Source organism: Phyllobates terribilis, unplaced genomic scaffold (genome assembly GCF_046119375.1).
Source record: "Phyllobates terribilis strain yellow unplaced genomic scaffold, ASM4611937v1 Scaffold_25__1_contigs__length_18738178, whole genome shotgun sequence".
Classification (NCBI taxonomy): Eukaryota; Metazoa; Chordata; class Amphibia; order Anura; family Dendrobatidae; genus Phyllobates; species Phyllobates terribilis.
In genome coordinates, this window is record NW_027362785.1 from 5,498,803 (window position 1) to 5,525,209 (window position 26,407).

Consider the following 26,407-nt stretch of genomic DNA (forward strand, 5'->3'; position numbering starts at 1 on the left):
CGAGGAACGTCTCCCGCAGTGATCGGTATAGACGGGGAAAGTCTCCCTCAGTGATCAGTATAGACAGAGAACGTCTCCCGGAGTGATCGGTATAGACGGGGAACGTCTCCCGGAGTGATCGGTATAGACGGGGAACGTCTCCCGCAGTGATCGGTATAGACGGGGAACGTCTCCCGCAGTGATCGGTATAGACGGGGAACGTCTCCCTCAGTGATCAGTATAGACAGAGAACGTCTCCCGGAGTGATCGGTATAGACGGGGAACGTCTCCCGGAGTGATCGGTATAGACAGAGAACGTCTCCCGCAGTGATCGGTATAGACGGGGAACGTCTCCCGGAGTGATCGGTATAGACAGCGAACGTCTCTCGCAGTGATCGGTATAGACGGGGAACGTCTCCCGCAGTGATCGGTATAGACGGGGAACATCTCCCGCAGTGATCGGTATAGACGAGGAACGTCTCCCGCAGTGATCGGTATAGACGGGGAACGTCTCCCGCAGTGATCGGTATAGACGGGGAACATCATCCTTAGTAATCGGTATAGACGGGGAAAGTCTCCCGGAGTGATCGGTATAGACAGTGAAAGTCTCCCGGAGTGATCGGTATAGACGGGGAAAGTCTCTCGGAGTGATCGGTATAGACAGTGAAAGTCTCCCGGAGTGATCGGTATAGACGGGGAAAGTCTGCCGGAGTGATCGGTATAGACGGGGAAAGTCTCTCGGAGTGATCGGTATAGACGGGGAAAGTCTCTCGGAGTGATCTGTATAGACGGGGAACGTCTCCCGCAGTGATCGGTATAGACGGGGAACGTCTCCCTCAGTGATTGGTATAGACGGGGAAAGTCTCCCGGAGTGATCGGTATAGACGGGGAACGTCTCCCGGAGTGATCGGTATAGACGGGGAACGTCTTCCGGAGTGATCTGTATAGACGGGGAACGTCTCCCGCAGTGATCGGTATAGACGGGGAACATCATCCGTAGTAATTGGTATAGACGGGGAAAGTCTCCCGGAGTGATCGGTATAGACAGTGAAAGTCTCCCGGAGTGATCGGTATAGACAGGGAAAGTCTCCCGGAGTGATCGGTATAGACAGGGAAAGTCTCCCGGAGTGATCGGTATAGACGGGGAAAGTCTCCCGGAGTGATCGGTATAGACAGTGAAAGTCTCCCGGAGTGATCGGTATAGACGGGGAAAGTCTCCCGGAGTGATCGGTATAGACGGGGAAAGTCTCCCGGAGTGATCGGTATAGATGGGGAACGTCTCCCGGAGTGATCGGTATAGATGGGGAACGTCTCCCGGAGTGATCTGTATAGACAGAGAGGAAAGTCTCCTGGAGTGATCGGTATAGACAGGGAAAGTCTCCCGGAGTGATCGGTATAAACGGGGAAAGTCTACCTGAGTGATCGGTATAGACAGTGAAAGTCTACCGGAGTGATCGGTATAGACGGGGAACGTCTCCCGGAGTGGTCGGTATAGACAGGGAAAGTCTCCCGGAGTGATCGGTATAGACGGGGAACGTCTCCCTCAGTGATCGGTATAGACGGAGAACATCTCCCTCAGTGATCGGTATAGACGGAGAACGTCTCCCTCAGTGATCGGTATAGACGGAGAACGTCTCCCTCAGTGATCGGTATAGACGGAGAACGTCTCCCGCAGTGATCGGTATAGACGGGGAACATCATCCGTAGTAATCGGTATAGACGGGGAAAGTCTAGCGGAGTGATCGGTATAGACAGGGAAAGTCTCCCGCAGTGATCGGTATAGACGGGGAACGTCTCCCGGAGTGATCGGTATAGACGGGGAAAGTCTCCCGGAGTGATCGATATAGACGGGGAACGTCTCCCGCAGTGATCGGTATAGACGGAGAACGTCTCCCGGAGTGATCGGTATAGACGGAGAACGTCTCCCGGAGTGATCGGTATAGACGGGGAAAGTCTCCCGGAGTGATCGGTATAGACGGGGAAAGTCTCCCGGAGTGATCGGTATAGACGGGGAACGTCTCCCGCAGTGATCGGTATAGACGGGGAAAGTGTCCCGGAGTGATCGGTATAGATGGGGAGCATCTCCCGGAGTGATCTGTATAGACAGAGAGGAAAGTCTCCCGCAGTGATCGGTACAGACGGGGAAAGTCTCCTGGAGTGATCGGTATAGACAGGGAAAGTCTCCCGGAGTGATCGGTATAAACGGGGAAAGTCTACCTGAGTGATCGGTATAGACATTGAAAGTCTACCGGAGTGATCGGTATAGACGGGGAACGTCTCCCGGAGTGGTCGGTATAGACAGGGAAAGTCTCCCGCAGTGATCGGTATAGACGGGGAAAGTCTCCCGGAGTGATCGGTATAGACGGGGAACGTCTCCCTCAGTGATCGGTATAGACGGAGAACGTCTCCCGGAGTGATCGGTATAGACGGAGAACGTCTCCCGGAGTGATCGGTATAGACGGGGAACGTCTCCTGGAGTGATCGGTATAGACGGGGAACGTCTCCCGGAGTGATCGGTATAGACGGGAAACGTCTCCCGGAGTGATCGGTATAGACTGGGAACGTCTCCCGCAGTGATCGGTATAGACGGGGAAAGTCTCCCGGAGTGATCGATATAGACGGGGAACGTCTTCCGGAGTGATCTGTATAGATGGGGAATGTCTCCCACAGTGATCGGTATAGACGGGGAACGTCTCTCGCAGTGATCGGTATAGACGGGGAACGTCTCCCGCAGTGATCGGTATAGACGGGGAACGTCTCCCGCAGTGATCGGTATAGACGGGGAACGTCTCCCGCAGTGATCGGTATAGACGGGGAACGTCTCCCGCAGTGATCGTTATAGACGGGGAACGTCTCCCGCAGTGATCGGTATAGACGGGGAACGTCTCCCGCAGTGATCGGTATAGACGGGGAACGTCTCCCGCAGTGATCGGTATAGACGGGGAACGTCTCCCGCAGTGATCGGTATAGACGGGGAACATCATCCGTAGTAATCGGTATAGACGGGGAAAGTCTAGCGGAGTGATCGGTATAGACAGGGAAAGTCTCCCGCAGTGATCGGTATAGACGGGGAACGTCTCCCGGAGTGATCGGTATAGACGGGGAAAGTCTCCCGGAGTGATCGGTATAGACGGGGAAAGTCTCCCGGAGTGATCGGTATAGACAGGGAAAGTCTCCCGGAGTGATCGGTATAGACGGGGAAAGTCTCCCGGAGTGATCGGTATAGACGGGGAAAGTCTCCCGGAGTGATCGGTATAGACGGGGAAAGTCTCCCGGAGTGATCGGTATAGACGGGGAAAGTCTCCCGGAGTGATCGGTATAGACGGGAAACGTCTCCCGCAGTGATCGGTATAGACGGGGAAAGTGTCCCGGAGTGATCGGTATAGATGGGGAGCATCTCCCGGAGTGATCTGTATAGACAGAGAGGAAAGACTCCCGGAGTGATCGGTATAGACAGGGAAAGTCTACCTGAGTGATCGGTATAGATGGGGAACGTCTCCCGCAGTGATTGGTATAGACAGAGGGAAAAGTCTACCTGAGTGATCGGTATAGACAGTGAAAGTCTACCAGAGTGATCGGTATAGACGGGGAAAGTCTCCCGGAGTGATCGGTATAGATGGGGAACGTCTCCCGCAGTGATTGGTATAGACAGAGGGAAAAGTCTCCCGGAGTGATCGGTATAGACGGGGAACGTCTCCCGCAGTGATCGGTATAGACGGGGAAAGTGTCCCGGAGTGATCGGTATAGATGGGGAGCATCTCCCGGAGTGATCTGTATAGACAGAGAGGAAAGTCTCCCGCAGTGATCGGTATAGACGGGGAAAGTCTCCTGGAGTGATCGGTATAGACAGGGAAAGTCTCCCGGAGTGATCGGTATAAACGGGGAAAGTCTACCTGAGTGATCGGTATAGACATTGAAAGTCTACCGGAGTGATCGGTATAGACGGGGAACGTCTCCCGGAGTGGTCGGTATAGACAGGGAAAGTCTCCCGCAGTGATCGGTATAGACGGGGAAAGTCTCCCGGAGTGATCGGTATAGACGGGAAACGTCTCCCGGAGTGATCGGTATAGACTGGGAACGTCTCCCGCAGTGATCGGTATAGACGGGGAAAGTCTCCCGGAGTGATCGATATAGACGGGGAACGTCTTCCGGAGTGATCTGTATAGACGGGGAACGTCTTCCGGAGTGATCTGTATAGATGGGGAACGTCTCCCGCAGTGATCGGTATAGACGGGGAACGTCTCTCGCAGTGATCGGTATAGACGGGGAACGTCTCCCGCAGTGATCGGTATAGACGGGGAACGTCTCCCGCAGTGATCGGTATAGACGGGCAACGTCTCCCGCAGTGATCGGTATAGACGGGGAACGTCTCCCGCAGTGATCGTTATAGACGGGGAACGTCTCCCGCAGTGATCGGTATAGACGGGGAACATCATCCGTAGTAATCGGTATAGACGGGGAAAGTCTAGCGGAGTGATCGGTATAGACAGGGAAAGTCTCCCGCAGTGATCGGTATAGACGGGGAACGTCTCCCGGAGTGATCGGTATAGACGGAGAACGTCTCCCGGAGTGATCGGTATAGACGGGGAAAGTCTCCCGGAGTGATCGGTATAGACAGGGAAAGTCTCCCGCAGTGATCGGTATAGACGGGGAAAGTCTCCCGGAGTGATCGGTATAGACGGGGAAAGTCTCCCGGAGTGATCGGTATAGACGGGGAAAGTCTCCCGGAGTGATCGGTATAGACGGGGAAAGTCTCCCGGAGTGATCGGTATAGACGGGGAAAGTCTCCCGGAGTGATCGGTATAGACGGGAAACGTCTCCCGCAGTGATCGGTATAGACGGGGAAAGTGTCCCGGAGTGATCGGTATAGATGGGGAGCATCTCCCGGAGTGATCTGTATAGACAGAGAGGAAAGACTCCCGGAGTGATCGGTATAGACAGGGAAAGTCTACCTGAGTGATCGGTATAGATGGGGAACGTCTCCCGCAGTGATTGGTATAGACAGAGGGAAAAGTCTACCTGAGTGATCGGTATAGACAGTGAAAGTCTACCAGAGTGATCGGTATAGACGGGGAAAGTCTCCCGGAGTGATCGGTATAGATGGGGAACGTCTCCCGCAGTGATTGGTATAGACAGAGGGAAAAGTCTCCCGGAGTGATCGGTATAGACAGAGGGAAAAGTCTCCAGGGCTAATCAGTATAGATGGGGAAAGTTTCCCATAGTGATCGGTATAGACGGGGAAAGTCTACTGGAGTGATTGGTATAGACAGGGGAAAGTCTCTTGGAGTGATCGGTGTAGACAGGAGGAAAGTCTACCGGAGTGATCGGTATAGACAGGAGGAAAGTCTCTTGGAGTGATTGGTATAGACAGGGGAAAGTTTCCCGGATCACCATCTGCATCAATGTTCACACTTATTTCTGACTGTTCATGCCAGGCAAGGTGTAGATATTGATGTTGGTGGTGGAGTAGACATAGACATATGATTGTTGGGAGGCCTCTTTTGACGTTCTTCATTTTTTCAGATCACGGCAACTATACTAATCCAATACGAGAGGCTGCGGGGCGTCCAGTCTTCGGGGGTGCTGATAATATTCTGGTTCCTAGCTACACTGTCCACCATTATCCCGTTCCGCTCCAAAGTCTTGTCTTCAGTCAATGAGGTAATGAGAAGATGGCGTTGTGGTCATCCCGAGAGCATCACCATGAATGACCCCAGCACCGATATTTGTCTCTACTTCTTGTGTTTAGGGCGTGACGGATCGATTCCGCTTCACCACATTCTTTATTTATTTCTCTCTGCTTGTGGTGGAGCTTATTCTTTCCTGTTTCAAGGAGGCGCCACCGTTCTTCTCTCCCGTCAGATCGGACTGTGTGAGTAAATCTATATAATCTACTGATTTACAATCTTCCCTATAATGAATGACATGAAAATCTCCTCCGCAGAATCCCTGCCCAGAGTCGGACGCTGGATTTCTATCAAGATTAACATTTTGGTGGTTCACCAAGTAAGTGTTACCCTCAACAAGTAAGTGTTGCCCTCATGTGGGCAGAAGACCCAGAGCAGTCATCTCTGGCCAAAGGCTATTTCCTTTTGAGGGCTTCCTAGCAATCTCAATGGATACCCACCAAAACTCTTGAGTCCTTACCCTGCCCTTCATTGAGTGATTGAAACACCTTCCTTGTTCACCAATCAGTGTTTCAAACCTTCTCCCACCCATCAGTGACTGATTGACAGCCCTGAGATTTTCCTTTGCTCATCAATGAGTTACTGAGACCTTCCCTGTCCATCGGTGAGACATTTCTGTGCCTATCAATAAGTGATGAATAGTCTTTAGACCTTCAACTGCCCAACAGTGAGTGACTGACAGCTTAGAGACCTTCCTCAAATTATCAATCAGTGATTGACAACTCAGAGACCTTCCCATGCCCATCAGTTAGTGATTGACAGACTTTCCTTGTTCATCACGGAGCCTTTGAGACCTTCTCATGATCATTAGTAAGTGATTGAAAACCTCGAGATCTTCCTCAGCTCTTTAATGACTAATTGACAACCTTTAAACTTGTCTCTTAACAAGCCCTTGAGATCTTCCAATGCCCATCATTGAGTCCTACTAATGAAGACAGTCTTGTGTTCGTGATCAGTAGACCATCTCCCACCCAAGTTCTATAGCCTCTTATTATTAACCTCTAAAGGCCATGATTTTATGTAAATTTCAGATTGACTTGACATTTTTTGCCCTCTTAGGATGGCCATTCTGGGCTACAAAAGACCTCTGGAAGACAAGGACCTTTGGTCTTTGAATGAAGATGATACCTCGAAAATAGTTGTTTCCAAACTGATTAAAGAATGGGAAAAGGAGAAGAACAAGCTAAGGTACATGACCACACTGTGGTTGGTCAACCTCCATGAACAACCAAGGCTTCGCTAACGTTCTCGCAAATATCTAAGCTCCCAACGTAAAAGCTAAGATATCAAACTTTATAGTGTGTTTAAAAAACCTCCTTTTCGAGCCACATATATTTATTCAATTATTATGGTAGCATCATCATGAAAGCAAATTTCTTAAGTGTCACATATGAGGACACCACTCATCTAGTGCTGGGAATAGCTTGCGCTGAGTTGTGTCCTTTGACTGTCGTCCATGCGTCCTTCCTCTTAATCAACACAGAAGGCAAAATTACAAAATCTCCCGTTGTTCTTCCATGTTGTAGGGCAAGTGAAGTGACATTCACCAAGACTCAGGAGATAGAGCTGAACCATGTGGATGAGAAACCCACCGAGTCCGATGTTCTGATCGAGAACAGCAAAAAGAAGAAAGAGCCGTCCTTCATCAAAGTTCTGCTGAAGACATTTGGACCTTACTTTTTAATTGGTTCCGTTTTCAAGCTGTTTCAGGACCTCTTTTCTTTTGTGAACCCCCAGTTGCTAAGGTGCGTAACTCAAACGACATCTATGGAGCCAATTTGATCAATTTGATAATAATTATGAAGACATGATCACTAATGTTAACACCCTGTCTGTTCCAGCATTCTCATCATGTTCATCAAGGATGAGCGAGCTCCAGCTTGGTGGGGATACAGTATTGCGGTCTTGATGTTCCTCTCCTCTATAACCCAAACGTTGATACTCCACCAACATTTCCACTACTGCTTCGTCACGGGAATGCGGCTAAGAAGCGCCATCACTGGTATCATATACAGGAAGGTGAGAAACGGATAGATCATATGATGGGTCTATGGGTTCTGCACCCATCCATAACATCACCCGTATAGTCTACTATCCGTTGTTAGTAGCTGTCACCTTTAGAGTGTACCATCCATGATTAATAGATTCCACCTGGAGACTCTACTATCCATGATTAGTAGATATTGACTTGTAAATATCACCTGTAGAGTTTACCATCCAAGATTAGTAGATATCACCCATGAAGTCTCCCAGGTATGATTGGTAGATGTCACCTGTAGAGTCTACCGTCCATTATTAGTAAATGTCATCTGGAGAGTTTACCATCCATGATTAGTAGATATTCATCTGGAGAGTCTACCATCCATGATTAGTAGATCATAGAATCATAGAATGGTAGAGTTGGAAGGGACCTCCTGGGTCATCTGGTCCAACCCCCTGCTCAAAGCAGGATTCACTAGATCATCTCAGACAGATGTCTGTCCAGCCTCTGTTTGAAGACATCCATTGAAGGGGAACTCACCACCTCTCGTGGCAGCCTGTTCCACTCATTAATCACCCTAACTGTCAAAAAGTTTTTTCTAATATCTAATCTGTGTCTCCTCCCATTTAGCTTCATCCCATTGCTTCTAGTCTTTCCTTGTGCAAATGAGAATAAAGATGATCCTTCTACAATGTGACAGCCCTTGACATATTTGTAGACAGCTATTAAGTCTCCTCTCAGTCTTCTTTTTTGCAAGCTAAACATTCCCAAATCCTGCAACCGTTCCTCATAGGACATGGTTTGCAGACCAGTCACCATTCTGGTCGCTCTTCTCTGAACTTGCTCCAGTTTGTCTATGTCTTTTTTAAAATGTGGTGCCCAAAACTGTACACAGTATTCCAGATGAGGTCTGACCAAAGAGGAGTAAAGACCGATAATGACTTCACGTGATCTAGACTGTATGCTTCTGTTAATACATCCCAGAATTGTATTTGCCTTTTTTGCTGCTGCATCACACTGTTGACTCATGTTCAGTCTATGATCTATTAGTATACCTAAGTCTTTTTCACATGTACTGTTGCTTAGCTCTATTCCTCCCATTCTGTATATGCTTTTTTCATTTTTATTGCCCAGATGTAGGACTTTGCATTTTTCCCTGTTAAAAACCATTCTGTTGGTTGCTGCCCACTGCTCCAGTTTATTTAGGTCTTTTTGAATCCTCTCTCTCTCTTCTCTAGTATTAGCTATCCCTCCTAGCTTTGTGTCATCAGCAAATTTAATCAGTTTACCCTCAATTCCTTCATCTAAATCATTGATAAAGATGTTGAACAATACAGGTCCCAGGACGGAGCCCTGTGGTACCCCACTTGAGACATTCATCCAGCTGGATGTGAAGCCATTTACAACCACCCTTTGAGTCCGATCACTAAGCCAGTTATGAATCCACCTAACAGTTGCCTGGTCCATTGCATACTTGGTCATTTTTTCAATAAGGATGGTGTGAGATACTTTGTCAAATGCTTTGCTGAAGTCAAGATATACTATATCTACAGCATTTCCCTGATCCACCCAGTCAGTGATTCTGTCATAGAAGGAAATTAAGTTAGTCTGACATGACTTGTTAGTTACAAACCCATGCTGACTCTGGTTAATCACTTCATTCTTATCCATGTACTTACATACATGTTGTTTAATAATTTTTTCAAAGATCTTTCCTGGTATAGAAGTCAGACTCACCGGCCTATAGTTCCCTGGGTCCACCTTCTTCCCCTTTTTGAAGATAGGAACAACATTTGCTCTTCTCCAGTCTTCTGGGACTTCTCCTGTTCTCCAAGAATTTTCAAAGATTATGGAGAGTGGTTCTAAAATTTCTTCTACGATCTCCTTCAGTACTCTGGGGTGTAATTCATCTGGACCTGGAGACTTGAACTCATTTATGTTAGCTAAATATTCCCTCACAATCTTTCTGTTTACAGATAACTTGGATTCCTCTATTCCTTTAAAAGGACAGTGAAGATCAGTTGATGTTACATTTTCTTTCTGAGAGAAAACAGATGCAAAATAGGAATTAAAAAGTTCGGCCTTCTCAACATCCTCTCTTACCATTTCTCCATTTTCATCCTGTAAAAATCCTATAGCATCTTTGACTTTTCTTTTACTTTTGACATACCCCCAAAATCCTTTTTCATTGCTTTTGACATCTCTTGCAAGCCTTAATTCATTGTCAGCTTTAGCTAACCTGATACGTGCCCTACAGGATCTGCAGACTGCATTATAATCTTCTTTAGATATGCCTCCCTCTTTCCATTTAATAAACATTTCTTTCTTTCTTTTTAGCATGTGTTTAAGTTCTGTGTTCATCCATCCTGGTTTCCTTAAATGCTTCCCATTCTTCCTACTTTTCGGGATTGTTAACGATTGTGCTTTGAGAATCTCATTTTTAAAAATTTCCCATCCTTCCTGGACATTTTTGTCCTCAAGGACATCCAGCCATTGGATCCCTCCTATTCTCTTTCTGAGTCTCTTAAAATCTGCCTTTCTAAAATCTAACCTTGAAGTTTGAGTCTTCACATGTCTTCCTCCTCTAGTTATCCAAAATTCTATAATAGCATGATCGCTGCCTCCGAGGGTCCCAGCCACCTTTACCTCCTCAACCATTTCCTCCCTGTTTATAAGGATTAGATCCAAAGTAGCAGATCCCCTTGTTTTCTCCCCTACCTTTGGAAGATAAAGTTGTCAGCAAGAGAGGATAAGAATTTGCTTGACCTGTTAGTTTTACTTGAGAGAGATTCCCAACAAATGTCTGGATGGTTGAAATCTCCCATGACCACTACGTCATATTTTTTGGAGAACTTGGTCATTTGATACATAAAGAGTTCATCCATATCTTCAGCTTGCCCAGGTGGCCTGTAGTAAATGCCTACAATGGTGTCCTTTCCGTTGTTCTCTCCTTGTATTCTTACCCAGACAGTTCCCACAGAACTCCCAGTCTCTGAAGCTTCAATCTCTGTGCAGATATTCGCTTTTCTAACATACAATGCAACACCTCCTCCTCGTTTATCAAGTCTGTTTCTTGCAAATAAGTTGTATCCTTTTAGCCTTTTATTCCAATCATGTGTATCGTCCCACCAAGTTTCAGTGATTCCAATGACATCATATTCCTTTTCCTGCGTTAGTAGTTCCAATTCTCCTTGTTTGTTGCCCATGCTTTGTGCATTTGTATAAAAACATTTTAGTTTGTGATTGGTTTCTCTTCCTCCCATATTTTTATTATTTAGATTTTTTGTCTTTGTTCTTCCTTTCCACTTCCAGTAGCAGAGATCTCAATAGTATTTGTCAGCTGTATGGCTTTTTCTGGCCTTTTGCTTCCTTTCCCACATTGTTCTAGTTTAAAGCTCTTCTGATGAGTGTAGCAAGGCGACTTCCAAATACATGTTTTCCAGTCTTCGTAAGGTGCACCCCATCTCTAGCAAGTAGTCCATCGTATAGGTAATTCATTCCGTGATCCAGAAATCCAAATCCTTGTTGACGGCACCATCGACGTAGCCAGTTGTTCACCTGTAGAATCTTATTCCACCTCATTGTTCCATGGCCATCCACTGGGAGGATGGATGAGAAGACCACCTGCGCTCCCAATTCTTTCACTTTCTTGCCTAAGTCTTCAAAGTCACTGCAGATGGTTTCCAGGTCCTTTCTTGCGGTGTCATTTGTCCCCACATGTATTAGCAGGAATGGGTAGTGATCTGTAGGTCTGAAGAGTCTTGATGTCCTGTCAGACACATCTTTAATTTTTGCTCCTGGAAGACAGCACATTTCTCTTGAGGTTATGTCTGGTCTGCAGATAGCGGCCTCTGTTCCTCTTAGCAGGGAATCCCCCATGACCACCACTCTCCGTTTTTTCTTCACTACATTCTTCTTTCTCCATCCAGGAGGATTCTGAGGGCTTACAAGGTTATTCATTGCTGGCAAAGTCTTATTTTGCTGTATTTCTTCATGGTTCTCCTGCGTGAGAGCCTGGTACTGGTTCCTGAGCAGTATGGGTGCTGACTGCCTCTCGATCCTCCTGCTTCTGGGGGTCACAGGCTTCCATTCCTCTGTTTCGTCAGGTGCAGTTCGAATTTCTTCTCTTTCTGAATCATGAAGAGATAATTCTGCTCTGTCTAAGAACTCTTCACCTTCCTTAATGATTTTCAACGTAGTTAACCTCTCTTCTAGATTTCGCAACTTTTCCTCCAACAGGGACACAAGCTGCATTTCTGGCATGTGAAGTTTGGCTTTTCCACCGGCAAGTCTGTGAACATGTAGCAGGATATGCAGCTCACCAAATGGCTCCTGGACTCTTCCATGTTCTTATTGTTAATGTTCTGAAAACAGTGAAAAAAGCTTAAAAAAAAAGCTTCAAAATGCCGATGTCCTCTTTTCAGGACTCCTCCCCTGGTTTACCGATGTCCTCTTTTCAGCTCCAACAGCCAAAATCCAGTGTTCTTTGAGCTCGCGGAGACTCTTCACTTACCCCAAAATGCAGTGGGAATATGCAAATTATCTCCTCAGGACTCCTCCCCTGGTTTTTTCATCTGGAGAGTCTACCATCCATGATTAGTAGATATTCATCTGGAGAGTCTACCATCCATGATTAGTAAATATCACCTGGAGAGTCTACCATCCATGATTAGTAAATATCACCTGGAGAATGTATCATCCATAATTAGTAGAGTCTACCATCCTTGATGAGAAGATATCATCCATAGAATCTACCATCAATGATTAGTGGATATCACCTGAAGGGTCTACTATCCATGATATCACCAATAGAGTCTACCATCCATGATTTATAGACATCATCTGGAGGTTCTTCCACCAATTGTTAGTACCACCCATGATAGTACATATCACCCGAAAAGTCTTACACCCTTGATTAGCAGATATCACCCGTAGAGTCTACCATCCATGATTTATAGATATCATCTGGAGATTCTACAACCTAAAGTTAGTAGACACAACTCACAGAAAGTACCATCCATGATTTATAGATATCATCTGGAGAGGCCACCACCCAAAGTTAGTAGAGATAATCTACAGAAAGTGCCATCCATGATTAGTTGATATCACCCATAGAGTCTTCCATCCATGATTTATAGTATCATCTGGAGAGCCTACCATCCAAATTTAATAGACATAACCCACAGGGAGTAGCATCCATGATTAGCAGATATCACTTGTAGAGTCTTCCATCCTTGATTAGCACATGTCACCCATAGAGTTTACTTTCCAAGATATTACCCATAGAGCCTACCTTCCATGATCTCACCTGTAGAGCCTATCTTCCATGATCTCACCTGTAGAGCCTATCTTCCATGATCTCACCTTTAGAGCCTATCTTCCATGATCTCACCTGTAGAGCCTATCTTCCATGATCTCACCTGTAGAGCCTATCTTCCATGATCTCACCTGTAGAGCCTATCTTCCATGATCTCACCTGTAGAGCCTATCTTCCATGATCTCACCCGTAGAGTTTACCATCCATGATTAGTAGATGTCCAGAAGTCAGATCCCACCACTTTGATTGGATGAATCTTCTGGTATCAAACACCCCTGAATGTCTCCCTGGGGATAAGTAGGAGCGGAGGTGTCTGACCGCCCCGTTTCCCATCTCCACAAGAGGAGTCCAGTCCATTAAATCATAAAAGTTCCATATTTTTTGGATATAGATATTCGACACCGTACCATGGTCACCCCTCTGCTTGCCTTCAGTGAATGGGAACATTGATTGACATTGTGTGCAGATTGATGAGACGTCGTCTCCTTCGGTTTCGCCGTGTGCTTCTTCAGGAGTCTACCTGATTTGATGGTTAGTAGTCTACGAGCCACCATTGAGTTTCCATCTTCTGTCTCCCCAGTCTCTGGTGATCACTAATGCAGCAAAGCGTTCCTCTACGGTAGGAGAAGTGGTGAACCTGATGTCAGTGGACGCTCAGCGTTTCCAGGACCTGACCACCTTCCTGAACATGCTGTGGTCGGCTCCTCTGCAGATCTGCCTGGCGCTCTACTTTCTCTGGCAGGTAATGGTCACCTTGTAAGAAGCAAGAGGGGAAACTGTGCTGCCCCCTGGTGGAGAGAGCTGGTAACGCCTCCACTCCTCCTATGTGACTGGTCAGATCTGAGTCCCTTCCTCTTTCAGACCCTGGGACCCTCGGTGTTGGCCGGAGTTGCCGTCATGGTCCTTCTCATCCCAATTAATGCCTTTATTGCCATGAAAACCAGGGCCTTTCAGGTAAGCCACGATTATGGGGGCTTGTGTTCTATATGTTCCCCCAAAATTAGCTACTTATGGGTGTGGTATAAGTGGTGGACCCCCTGCTGGAGATGCTGGTGCTGCTCTGCCCCCTGCTGGAGATGCTGGTGCTACTCTGCCCCCTGCTGGAGATGCTGGTGCTGCACTGCCCCCTGCTGGAGATGCTGGTGCTGCACTGCACTCTGCTGGTGCTACTCTGCCCCCTGCTGGAGATGCTGGTGCTGCTCTGCCCCCTGCTGGAGATGCTGGTGCTGCACTGCCCCCTGCTGGAGATGCTGGTGCTGCACTGCCCCCTGCTGGAGATGCTGGTGCTGCACTGCCCCCTGCTGGAGATGCTGGTGCTACTCTGCCCCCTGCTGGAGATGCCGATGCTGCACTGCCCCCCCTGCTGGAGACGCTGGTGCTGCACTGCCCCCTGCTGGAGATGCTGGTGCTGCTCTGCCCCCTGCTGGAGATGCTGGTGCTACTCTGCCCCCCTGCTGGTGCTGCTCTGCCCCCTGCTGGAGATGCTGGTGCTGCTCTGCCCCCTGCTGGAGATGCTGGTGCTGCTCTGCCCCCTGCTGGTGCTCCTCTGCCCCCTGCTGGAGATGCTGGTGCTGCACTGCCCCCTGCTGGAGATGCTGGTGCTGCTCTGCCCCCCTGCTGGTGCTACTCTGCCCCCCTGCTGGTGCTACTCTGCCCCCCTGCTGGTGCTGCTCTGCCCCCTGCTGGAGATGCTGGTGCTGCTCTGCCCCCTGCTGGTGCTGCTCTGCCCCCTGCTGGAGATGCTGGTGCTGCTCTGCCCCCTGCTGGTGCTCCTCTGCCCTCTGCTGGAGATGCTGGTGCTACTCTGCCCCTTGCTGGAGATGCTGGTGCTGCACTACCCCCTGCTGGAGATTCTGGTGCTACTCTGCCCCATGCTGGAGATGCCGGTGCTGCACTGCCCCCTGCTGGAGATCTCTGGTGCTGCACTGCCCCCCCTGCTGGAGATGCTGGTGCTGCACTGCCCCCTGCTGGAGATGCTGGTGCTACTCTGCCCCCTGCTGGAGATGCTGGTGCTACTCTGCCCCCCTGCTGGTGCTGCTCTGCCCCCTGCTGGAGATGCTGGTGCTGCTCTGCCCCCTGCTGGTGCTGCTCTGCCCCCTGCTGGAGATGCTGGTGCTGCACTGCCCCCCTGCTGGAGATCTCTAGTGCTGCACTGCCCCCTGCTGGAGATGCTGGTGCTGCTCTGCCCCCTGCTGGAGATGCTGGTGCTGCTTTGCCCCCTGCTGGAGATGCTGGTGCTGCTCTGCCCCCTGCTGGAGATGCTGGTGCTGCTCTGCCCCCTGCTGGAGATGCTGGTGCTGCACTGCCCCCTGCTGGAGATGCTGGTGCTGCTCTGCCCTCTGCTGGAGATGCTGGTGCTGCTCTGCCCTCTGCTGGAGATGCTGGTGCTGCACTGCCCCCTGCTGGAGATGCTGGTGCTGCACTGCCCCCAGCTGGAGATGCTGGTGCTGCTCTGCCCCCTGCTGGAGATGCTGGTGCTGCTCTGCCCCCTGCTGGAGATGCTGGTGCTGCTCTGCCCCCTGCTGGAGATGCTGGTGCTGCTCTGCCCCCTGCTGGAGATCTTGGGTGCTGCACTGTCCCCTGCTGGAGATGCTGGTGCTGCTCTGCCCCCTGCTGAAGATCTTTGGTTCTGCTCTATCCCTTGCTGGAAATCTTGGGTGCTGCACTGACCCCTCCTGGAGATCACTAGTGCTGCTCTGCCCCCTGCTGGAGATCTTGGGTGCTGCACTGACCCCTCCTGGAGATCACTAGTGCTGCTCTGCCCCCTGCTGGAGATCTCTGGTGCTGCATTGCCCCCTGCTGGAGATCACTAGTGCTGCTCTGCCCCTTGCTGGCGATCCCTGGTGCTGCACTGACCCCTCCTGGAGATCACTAGTGCTGCTCTGCCCCCTGCTGGAGATCACTAGTGCTGCTCTGCCCCCTGCTGGCGATCCCTGGTGCTGCACTGACCCCTCCTGGAGATCACTAGTGCTGCATTGCCCCCTGCTGGAGATAGCTGCTGCTGCATTGCCCCCTGCTGGAGATAGCTGGTGCTGCATTGCCCCCTGCTGGAGATCACTAGTGCTGCTCTGCCCCCTGCTGGAGATCACTAGTGCTGCTCTGCCCCCTGCTGGCGATCCCTGGTGCTGCACTGACCCCTCCTGGAGATCACTAGTGCTGCATTGCCCCCTGCTGGAGATCTTGGGTGCTGCACTGACCCCTCCTGGAGATCACTAGTGCTGCTCTGCTCCCTGCTGGAGATCTTGGGTGCTGCACTGACCCCTCCTGGAGATCACTAGTGCTGCTCTGCTCCCTGCTGGAGATCTCTGGTGCTGCACTGACCCCTCCTGGAGATCACTAGTGCTGCTTTGCTCCCTGCTGGAGATCTCTGGTGCTGCACTGACCCCTCCTGGAGATCACTAGTGCTGCTCTGCTCCCTGCTGGAGATCTTGGGTGCTGCACTGACCCCTCCTGGAGATCACTAGTGCTGCTCTGCCCCCTGCTGGAGATCTCTGGTGCTGCATTGCCCCCTTGTGTAGATCACTGGTGCTGCACTGCCCCCTGCTGGCGATCCCTGGTGCTGCACTGCCCTCTGCTGGAGATCCTTGGTGCTGCACTGCCCCCTTGTGTAGATCTCTGGTGCTGCTCTGTCCCCTGCTGGAGATCACTGATGCTGCTCTGCCCCCTGCTGGTGATCACTGGTGCTGCACTGCCCCCCGCTGGTGATCACTAGTGCTGCTCTGCCCCCTGCTGGCGATCTCTGGTGCTGAACTGCCCCCTTGTGTAGATCTCTGGTGCTGCTCTGCCCCCTGCTGGCGATCTCTGGTGCTGCACTGCCCTCTGCTGGAGATCCTTGGTGCTGCACTGCCCCCTTGTGTAGATCTCTGGTGCTGCTCTGTCCCCTGCTGGAGATCACTGATGCTGCTCTGCCCCCTGCTGGTGATCACTGGTGCTGCACTGCCCCCCGCTGGTGATCACTAGTGCTGCTCTGCCCCCTGCTGGCGATCTCTGGTGCTGAACTGCCCCCTTGTGTAGATCTCTGGTGCTGCTCTGCCCCCTGCTGGAGATCCCTGGTGCTGCTCTGCCCCCTTGTGGAGATCCCTGGTGCAGCTCTCACCCCTGCTGGTGTACCCTGGTGCTGCACTGCCCTCTGCTGGCGATCCCTGGTGCTGCACTGCCCTCTGCTGGAGATCTCTGGTGCTGCTCTGCTCCCTGCTGGAGATGCTGGTGCTTCACAGCCCCCTGCTGGAGATGCTGGTGCTGCTCTGCCCCCTGCTGGAGATGCTGGTGCTGCTCTGCCCCCTGCTGGAGATGCTGGTGCTTCACAGCCCCCTGCTGGAGACCTCTGGTGCTGCTCTGCCCCTTGCTGGAGATGCTGGTGCTGCACTGCCCCCCTGCTGGAGATCTCTGGTGCTGCACTGCCCCCTGCTGGAGATGCTGGTGCTTCACAGCCCCCTGCTGGAGACCTCTGGTGCTGCACTGCCCCCTCTGCTGGAGATGCTGGTGCTGCTCTGCCCCCTGCTGGAGATGCTGGTGCTGCTCTGCCCCCTGCTGGAGATGCTGGTGCTTCACAGCCCCCTGCTGGAGATGCTGGTGCTGCTCTGCCCCCTGCTGGAGATGCTGGTGCTGCACTGCCCCCTGCTGGAGATGCTGGTGCTGCACTGTCCCCTGCTGGAGATGCTGGTGCTGCACTGCCCTCTGCTGGAGATGCTGGTGCTGCTCTGCCCTCTCCTGGAGATGCTGGTGCTGCTCTGCCCTCTCCTGGAGATGCTGGTGCTGCTCTGCCCCCTGCTGGAGATGCTTGTGCTGCACTGTCTCCTGCTGGCGATCCCTGGTGCTGCATTGCCCTCTGCTGGAGATCTCTAGTGCTGCACTGCCCCCTGCTGGAGATGCTTGTGCTGCACTGTCTCCTGCTGGAGATGCTGGTGCTGCACTGCCCCCTGCTGGAGATGCTGGTGCTGCACTGCCCCCTGCTGGAGATGCTTGTGCTGCACTGTCTCCTGCTGGCGATCCCTGGTGCTGCACTGCCCTCTGCTGGAGATCTCTAGTGCTGCACTGCCCCCTGCTGGAGATGCTGGTGCTGCTCTGCCCTCTGCTGGAGATCTCTAGTGCTGCACTGCCCCCTGCTGGAGATGCTGGTGCTGCTCTGCCCCCTGCTGGAGATGCTGGTGCTGCTCTGCCCCCTGCTGGAGATGCTGGTGCTGCTCTGCCCCCAGCTGGAGATGCTGGTGCTGCTCTGCCCCCTGCTGGAGATGCTGGTGCTGCTCTGCCCCCTGCTGGAGATGCTGGTGCTGCTCTGCCCCCTGCTGGAGATGCTGGTGCTGCTCTGCCCCCAGCTGGAGATGCTGGTGCTGCTCTGCCCTCTGCTGGAGATGCTGGTGCTACTCTGCCCCCTTGTGGAGATCCCTGGTGCTCCTCTGCCCTCTGCTGGAGATGCTGGTGCTGCTCTGCCCCCTGCTGGAGATGCTGGTGCTGCTCTGCCCCCTGCTGGAGATGCTGGTGCTGCTCTGCCCCCTGCTGGAGATGCTGGTGCTGCTCTGCCCCCTGCTGGAGATGCTGGTGCTGCTCTGCCCTCTGCTGGTGCTACTCTGCCCCCTGCTGGAGATCACTGGTGCTGCACTGCCCCCTGCTGGAGATGCTGGTGCTGCTCTGCCCTCTGCTGGAGATGCTGGTGCTGCTCTGCCCCCTTGTGGAGATCCCTGGTGCTGCTCTGCCCTCTGCTGGAGATGCTGGTGCTGCTCTGCCCCCTGCTGGAGATGCTGGTGCTGCTCTGCCCCCAGCTGGAGATGCTGGTGCTGCTCTGCCCCCTGCTGGAGATGCTGGTGCTGCTCTGCCCCCTGCTGGAGATGCTGGTGCTGCTCTGCCCCCTGCTGGAGATGCTGGTGCTGCTCTGCCCCCTGCTGGAGATGCTGGTGCTGCACTGTCCTCTGCTGGAGATGCTGGTGCTGCTCTGCCCCCTGCTGGAGATGCTGGTGCTGCACTGTCCTCTGCTGGAGATGCTGGTGCTGCACTGTCCTCTGCTGGAGATGCTGGTGCTGCTCTGCCCCCTGCTGGAGATGCTGGTGCTGCACTGTCCTCTGCTGGAGATGCTGGTGCTGCTCTGCCCTCTGCTGGAGATGCTGGTGCTGCTCTGCCCCCAGCTGGAGATGCTGGTGCTGCTCTGCCCCCTGCTGGAGATGCTGGTGCTGCTCTGCCCCCTGCTGGAGATGCTGGTGCTGCACTGCCCCCTGCTGGAGATGCTGGTGCTGCTCTGCCCCCTGCTGGAGATGCTGGTGCTGCTCTGCCCCCAGCTGGAGATGCTGGTGCTGCTCTGCCCCCTGCTGGAGACGCTGGTGCTGCTCTGCCCCCTTGTGGAGATCCCAGGTGCTGCTCTGCCCCCTTGTGGAGATCCCTGGTGCTGCACTGCCCTCTGCTGGCGATCCCTGGTGCTGCTCTGCCCCCTGCTGGAGATCTCTGGTGCTGCTCTGCCCCTTGCTAGCGATCCCTGGTGCTGCACTGCCCCCTTGTGGAGATCCCTGGTGCAGCTCTGACCCCTGCCAGCGTACTCTGGTGCTGCACTGTCCTCTGCTGGAGATCTCTGGTGCTGCTCTGCCCCTTGCTAGCGATCCCTGGTGCTGCACTGCCCTCTGCTGGAGATCCTTGGTGCTGCTCTGCCCCCTTGTGGAGATCCTTGGTGCTGCTCTGCCCCCTTGTGGAGATCCTTGGTGCTGCTCTGCCCCCTTGTGGAGATCCTTGGTGCTGCTCTGCCCCTTGCTAGCGATCCCTGGTGCTGCTCTGCCCCCTGCTGGCGATCCCTGGTGCTGCACTGCCCTCTGCTGGAGATCTCTGGTGCTGCACTGTCCTCTGCTGTAGATCTCTGCTGCTGCACTGCCCTCTGCTGGAGATCACTGGTGCTGCTCTGCCCCTTGCTAGCGATCCCTGGTGCTGCACTGCCCCCTTGTGGAGATCACTGGTGCTGCTCTGCCCCCTGCTGGCGATCCCTGGTGCTGCACTGCCCTCTGCTGGAGATCTCTGGTGCTGCAGTGCCCCCTGCTGGAGATCTCTGGTGCTGCACTGTCCTCTGCTGGAGATCTCTGGTGCTGCACTGCCCTCTGCTGGAGATCACTGGTGCTCCTCTGCCCCTTGCTAGCGATCCCTGGTGCTGCTCTGCCCCCTGCTGGCGATCCCTGGTGCTGCACTGCCCTCTGCTGGAGATCTCTGGTGCTGCACTGTCCTCTGCTGTAGATCTCTGCTGCTGCACTGCCCTCTGCTGGAGATCACTGGTGCTGCTCTGCCCCTTGCTAGCGATCCCTGGTGCTGCACTGCCCCCTTGTGGAGATCACTGGTGCTGCTCTGCCCCCTGCTGGCGATCCCTGGTGCTGCACTGCCCTCTGCTGGAGATGCTGGTGCTGCACTGCCCTCTGCTGGAGATCTCTGGTGCTGCAGTGCCCCCTGCTGGAGATCTCTGGTGCTGCACTGTCCTCTGCTGGAGATCTCTGGTGCTGCACTGCCCTCTGCTGGAGATCACTGGTGCTGCTCTGCCCCTTGCTAGCGATCCCTGGTGCTGCACTGCCCTCTGCTGGAGATGCTGGTGCTGCACTGCCCTCTGCTGGAGATCTCTGGTGCTGCAGTGCCCCCTGCTGGAGATCTCTGGTGCTGCACTGTCCTCTGCTGGAGATCTCTGGTGCTGCACTGCCCTCTGCTGGAGATCTCTGGTGCTGCACTGCCCTCTGCTGGAGATCACTGGTGCTGCTCTGCCCCTTGCTAGCGATCCCTGGTGCTGCTCTGCCCCCTGCTGGCGATCCCTGGTGCTGCACTGCCCTCTGCTGGAGATCTCTGGTGCTGCACTGTCCTCTGCTGTAGATCTCTGCTGCTGCACTGCCCTCTGCTGGAGATCACTGGTGCTGCTCTGCCCCTTGCTAGCGATCCCTGGTGCTGCACTGCACCCTTGTGGAGATCACTGGTGCTGCTCTGCCCCCTGCTGGCGATCCCTGGTGCTGCACTGCCCTCTGCTGGAGATGCTGGTGCTGCACTGCCCTCTGCTGGAGATCTCTGGTGCTGCAGTGCCCCCTGCTGGAGATCTCTGGTGCTGCACTGTCCTCTGCTGGAGATCTCTGGTGCTGCACTGCCCTCTGCTGGAGATCACTGGTGCTGCTCTGCCCCTTGCTAGCGATCCCTGGTGCTGCACTGCCCTCTGCTGGAGATCCTTGGTGCTGCTCTGCCCCTTGCTAGCGATCCCTGGTGCTGCTCTGCCCCCTGCTGGCGATCCCTGGTGCTGCACTGCCCTCTGCTGGAGATCTCTGGTGCTGCACTGTCCTCTGCTGTAGATCTCTGCTGCTGCACTGCCCTCTGCTAGAGATCACTGGTGCTGCTCTGCCCCTTGCTAGCGATCCCTGGTGCTGCACTGCCCCCTTATGGAGATCTCTGGTGCTGCTCTGCCCCCTGCTGGCGATCCCTGGTGCTGCACTGCCCTCTGCTGGAGATCTCTGGTGCTGCAGTGCCCCCTGCTGGAGATCTCTGGTGCTGCAGTGCCCCCTGCTGGAGATCTCTGGTGCTGCACTGTCCTCTGCTGGAGATCTCTGGTGCTGCACTGCCCTCTGCTGGAGATCCCTGGTGCTGCTCTGCCCCTTGCTAGCGATCCCTGGTGCTGCACTGCCCTCTGCTGGAGATCCTTGGTACTGCTCTGCCCCCTGCTGGCGATCCCTGGTGCTGCACTGCCCTCTGCTGGAGATCTCTGGTGCTGCTCTGCCCCTTGCTAGCGATCCCTGGTGCTGCACTGCCCCCTTGTGGAGATCTCTGGTGCTGCTCTGCCCCCTGCTGGCGATCCCTGGTGCTGCACTGCCCTCTGCTGGAGATCACTGGTGCTGCTCTGCCCCTTGCTAGCGATCCCTGGTGCAGCTCTACCCCCTGCTGGCGTACCCTGGTGCTGCACTGCGCTGACCCTATGTTCCTCCCCCGCTGTCGGTTCCAGGTGGAGCAGATGCAGTACAAGGACTCCCGGATTAAGCTGATGAACGAGATCCTGAACGGGATGAAGGTGCTGAAGCTTTACGCCTGGGAGCCGTCCTTCTCCCAGAAGGTCCTGGAGATCCGCAGCAAGGAGCTGAGCGTCCTGAGGAAGGCCGCCTACCTCGGGGCTCTGTCCACCTTCGCCTGGACCAGCGCGCCGTTCCTGGTAAGACCATGGAGGGACTACAGCTGCCAGCACGCCTGCTGAGCGTGGTAGTAGTGATGACACCGGCCTCCTCCTCTCTCCTCCAGGTGGCGCTGACGACATTCGCCGTCTACGTCTCCGTGGATGAGAAGAACATTCTGGACGCAGAGAAGGCCTTCGTCTCCCTCTCCCTCTTCAACATCCTAAGATTTCCGCTCAACATGCTGCCCCAAGTCATCAGCAACCTCGCACAGGTACCGAACGTCCGCTAATCCGGCATCCAGAATGTCTGATAATCCAGAACGAGATCAGGAGCAATTATACCAAGTCTGATAATCCGGCACCTATCAGGTCCATTACTACTGGTAACGTCTGATAATCCGGCACCTATCAGGTCCATTACTACTGGTAACGTCTGATAATCCGGCACCTATCAGGTCCATTACTACTGGTAACATCTCTCCCCCCCAGGCCAGCGTCTCCATTAAGCGGATACAGAACTTTTTGGCCAATGATGAGCTGGACCCGAGTGCGGTCACCAAGGAGAAGTCCTTGACCGGTGAGAACCCGACAGCTCAGAGTCTGGGATATACAGGGACATCTGATAGTCCAGAAAGTCTGATAATCCAGCACCCATTTCTTACTTTCCTCCCTGATTTTCCGCTTCCCAGGCGTCGCCATCGCCGTACAGAATGGGACGTTCAGTTGGGCGCGATCCAGTGATCCGGTACTGAACAAGTAAGAGACGCAGCGCCACCCGGTGGCCGATCCCTGAGCCTCCGCCCGGACCCTCCACCTACTCCTCGGACCCTCTATGACCCTCAGTCTCTTCTTCCCGCAGCATCGATCTGCTGGTCCCGTCCGGGTCGCTGGTCGCCATCGTCGGTCACGTCGGCTGTGGAAAGTCGTCCCTGGTGTCGGCTCTGCTGGGAGAGATGGAGAAGATGGAGGGAGAGGTGGCCGTGCGGGTGAGTATCAGTCAGTGATTGTGCACCGCTCACACAGCTGATGGGGCGTTACACTGTGTCAGTGCAGGTGATGTGTGCCGGGCTAGGTCTGGGGGGATGCACACAGGTGTCAGTGGTGCGCTCCTGTCCCCCCCAGGGCTCTCTCGCCTACGTCCCCCAGCAGGCCTGGATACAGAACTCCACCCTGAAGGGCAACATCCTGTTTGGTCGAGCCGAAAATGAGAAGAACTACAAGAAGGTTCTGGAAGCCTGCGCCCTCCTGACCGACCTGGAAGTGCTGCCGGGGGGCGACCAGACCGAGATCGGGGAGAAGGTGATATATAAAGCACTGCTCTCCTGAAATACTCTGTGCTGCTCTGAGCTGCAGCTGATCCCCGCCTCCCCCTGCAGGGTATCAATCTATCCGGAGGGCAGAAGCAGAGGGTGAGTCTCGCCCGCGCCGTCTACAGTAACTCCGATGTCTTCCTGCTGGACGACCCTCTCTCCGCCGTGGACGCTCACGTGGCCAAACACATCTTCGACAATGTGATCGGTCCTGACGGCTTACTGCGTGGAAAAGTGAGTGACGGCTCAGGAGCGGGAGGCCCAGCAGTGTATCTTAACTCTCTTAATGGCTTTCCAATCCTTTTGGTGCAGTTTTTCCCCATATCCGCAGTTGATGAAGGGACTTGATTTCCTTATTAGCAGCTTTAATCCTCTTCAGTTTTTCATGGACATGTAGTTGTTGCATCTCATCCCATGACTGCGGTAGTGTTTTGACAAAGTAGGTTAGACGCTTAGCTGGTATACTCTTGTTTGATCTCCTGACTTCAGGTTCACCTGATTTTTCTGTTGCTTCTTCAGAGGTTGAAGAACCTAACCAAACTTCTACAACCTTTTCCTTTCCTTCCACTTCACCATTTTGTTTAGTGTTGTATGGTACAGTGGTCTGATACACAATTCCATTTTTCCTTAAAGACAACTGTGTATCTTGAATAATCATCGATAAATGTGAGAAAATATATCTTCTTTCCAGGAGTTTGAGTTCTGATTGGACCACAAGCATCTCTGTGTATTATGTCCAGAAGCTGTTCTGATTTTGTAGTACTATTCTTAGGAATGTGTTTTCTTGACATTTTCCCTTTAAGACAGCTGGTACATTTCATCGTCTGATTACACAGATTGACTGTAATACCATCAGCAAGGTGTTTTTAACTAACTTTCTAATTGCTTCTGGGTCTCTATGTGCAAGACACCTGTGCCATACACGGATACAATTCCTGTGCTGCTCGTGTTCAGCAGTGTATACACTTTCCTTGCATTTTAGCTGGTACATCTCATCTTTGATTTTTCCTTCTACTAGTGTGTAACCTTCTTTTGAGGTGATGCAGCTGTCATCTTTAAATGTAGCTTAATTTCCTTTTGAGCTTCTTCAAGATAACAGATTGTTTTCGAGACTAGGGACATAGAGCACGTCCTTTACTGGGATCTTTCTGCTTTGTGTTGAGGAGACTTGACAATTAATGTAACCATCTTCTATTCCCTCTGAATTCATGTACTGACCATTAGCCAAGATCACTTTCTCTGACTTACTTTGGTCAAGGTTAGAGAAGAATCTTCTGTCATTACTCATATGACTAGTTGCCCCAGAGTCTATACACCATGCATGCTTTGATGTACTTGCATTATCAGTAATCGCAGCTTCAGTACTTGATGTGCAGTTACAAGTGTGTAATAGCTTTCCGGCAGATGGTTTAGTAGTAATGCAGCAACATGGAAATCCTTTAGATCTTCCCCAATGTTATCCTGCATATCTTGGCCCTTATTTAGATTAGATTGATACAATTCTCTCATTAAATAGAGCTTATGGCTGAGATTTATCCTTTCATGCACTTTCTGCTGCTGATCCCACATTTCTTTTGCAGTTTGACATTTAAATACATGCACAACTGATCATCATTTATACTGATGATGTCTTCTGGAACTAGGTCCGGTCTAGACTCCTTTTGTGTATTTCCATTCTGCATCTTTACCTTGAATTTCCGGGATTGGTAGTTTTGGTTAGTCAGATTTGGCAGCCATCTTTGCTTCTTCTTCTTCTGTTGTTTTATCTGGGTCTGTGGGTTCTAGGTCCATAATCTGTTGGTAGCAGATTAATCTCTGTACTGTCCAGCTTTTCCACTGTGAATATATCTAATCCTCTCCTGTGTGATACTGTCTGCTCATGCTCAGCTGTGTATCTAATCCTATCCTGTGTGATACTGTCTGCCGAGCTGTATCTCATCCTCTCCACTCGTTTCAGACGCGGCTTCTGGTCACGCACGGGATCAGTTTTCTCCCACAAGTGGATCACATCGTTGTGATCGTGGACGGTAAAGTCTCTGAGACTGGATCCTACCAGCAACTGATGAGCCAGAACGGCGCCTTCGCTGAATTCCTACGGAACTACACCTTCGATGACAATGTGGAGGAGGAAGAGCTGACGAGTAGGTGGCATCCTGACTCCCCACAACCCTGCACCTGACCACCCAACCCTGCACCTGACAACCCTACACCTGACAACCCAACCCTGCACCTGACAACCCTACACCTGACAACCCAACCCTGCACCTGACCACCCAACCCTGCACCTGACCACCCAACCCTGCACCTGACCACCCAACCCTGCACCTGACCACCCAACCATGCACCTGACCACCCAACCCTGCACCTGACCACCCAACCCTGCACCTGACAACCCAACCCTGCACCTGACAACCCAACCCTGCACCTGACAACCCAACCCTGCATCTGACAACCCTGCACCTGACAACCCAACCCTGCACCTGACAACCCTGCACCTGACAACCCTGCACCTGACAACCCTGCACCTGACAACCCTGCATCTGACAACCCTGCACCTGACAACCCAACCCTGCACCTGACAACCCAACCCTGCATCTGACAACCCTGCACCTGACAACCCAACCCTGCACCTGACAACCCAACCCTGCACCTGACAACCCTACCCTGCACCTGACAACCCTACCCTGCACCTGACAACCCAACCCTGCACCTGACAACCCTACCCTGCACCTGACAACCCAACCCTGCACCTGACAACCCAACCCTGCACCTGACAACCCAACCCTGCACCTGACAACCCAACCCTGCACCTGACAACCCAACCCTGCACCTGACAACCCAACCCTGCACCTGACAACCCAACCCTGCACCTGACAACCCAACCCTGCACCTGACAACCCTGCACCTGACCATCCAACCCTGCACCTGACCATCCAACCCTGCACCTGACCATCCAACCCTGCACCTGACCATCCAACCCTGCACCTGACCATCCAACCCTGCACCTGACCATCCAACCCTGCACCTGACCATCCAACC

The 26,407-nt window shown here is 52.7% G+C and overlaps 1 protein-coding gene across 1 annotated transcript in view; it reads left to right on the plus strand.

The window, feature by feature from the left end:
• ABCC3 (ATP binding cassette subfamily C member 3) overlaps positions 1 to 26,407 on the plus strand; it is an 80,683-nt gene that overhangs the window by 43,983 nt on the left and 10,293 nt on the right. The window contains exons 4-19 of the mRNA XM_073660273.1: positions 5,503 to 5,640; positions 5,729 to 5,851; positions 5,924 to 5,985; positions 6,726 to 6,854; positions 7,193 to 7,411; positions 7,508 to 7,685; positions 13,545 to 13,706; positions 13,826 to 13,918; positions 21,894 to 22,097; positions 22,184 to 22,330; positions 22,548 to 22,635; positions 22,748 to 22,814; positions 22,918 to 23,044; positions 23,181 to 23,357; positions 23,435 to 23,602; positions 25,326 to 25,509. Coding sequence (XP_073516374.1) covers positions 5,503 to 5,640; positions 5,729 to 5,851; positions 5,924 to 5,985; positions 6,726 to 6,854; positions 7,193 to 7,411; positions 7,508 to 7,685; positions 13,545 to 13,706; positions 13,826 to 13,918; positions 21,894 to 22,097; positions 22,184 to 22,330; positions 22,548 to 22,635; positions 22,748 to 22,814; positions 22,918 to 23,044; positions 23,181 to 23,357; positions 23,435 to 23,602; positions 25,326 to 25,509 — 2,266 coding nt within the window. The remainder of the gene's footprint in view (positions 1 to 5,502; positions 5,641 to 5,728; positions 5,852 to 5,923; positions 5,986 to 6,725; positions 6,855 to 7,192; positions 7,412 to 7,507; positions 7,686 to 13,544; positions 13,707 to 13,825; positions 13,919 to 21,893; positions 22,098 to 22,183; positions 22,331 to 22,547; positions 22,636 to 22,747; positions 22,815 to 22,917; positions 23,045 to 23,180; positions 23,358 to 23,434; positions 23,603 to 25,325; positions 25,510 to 26,407) is intronic.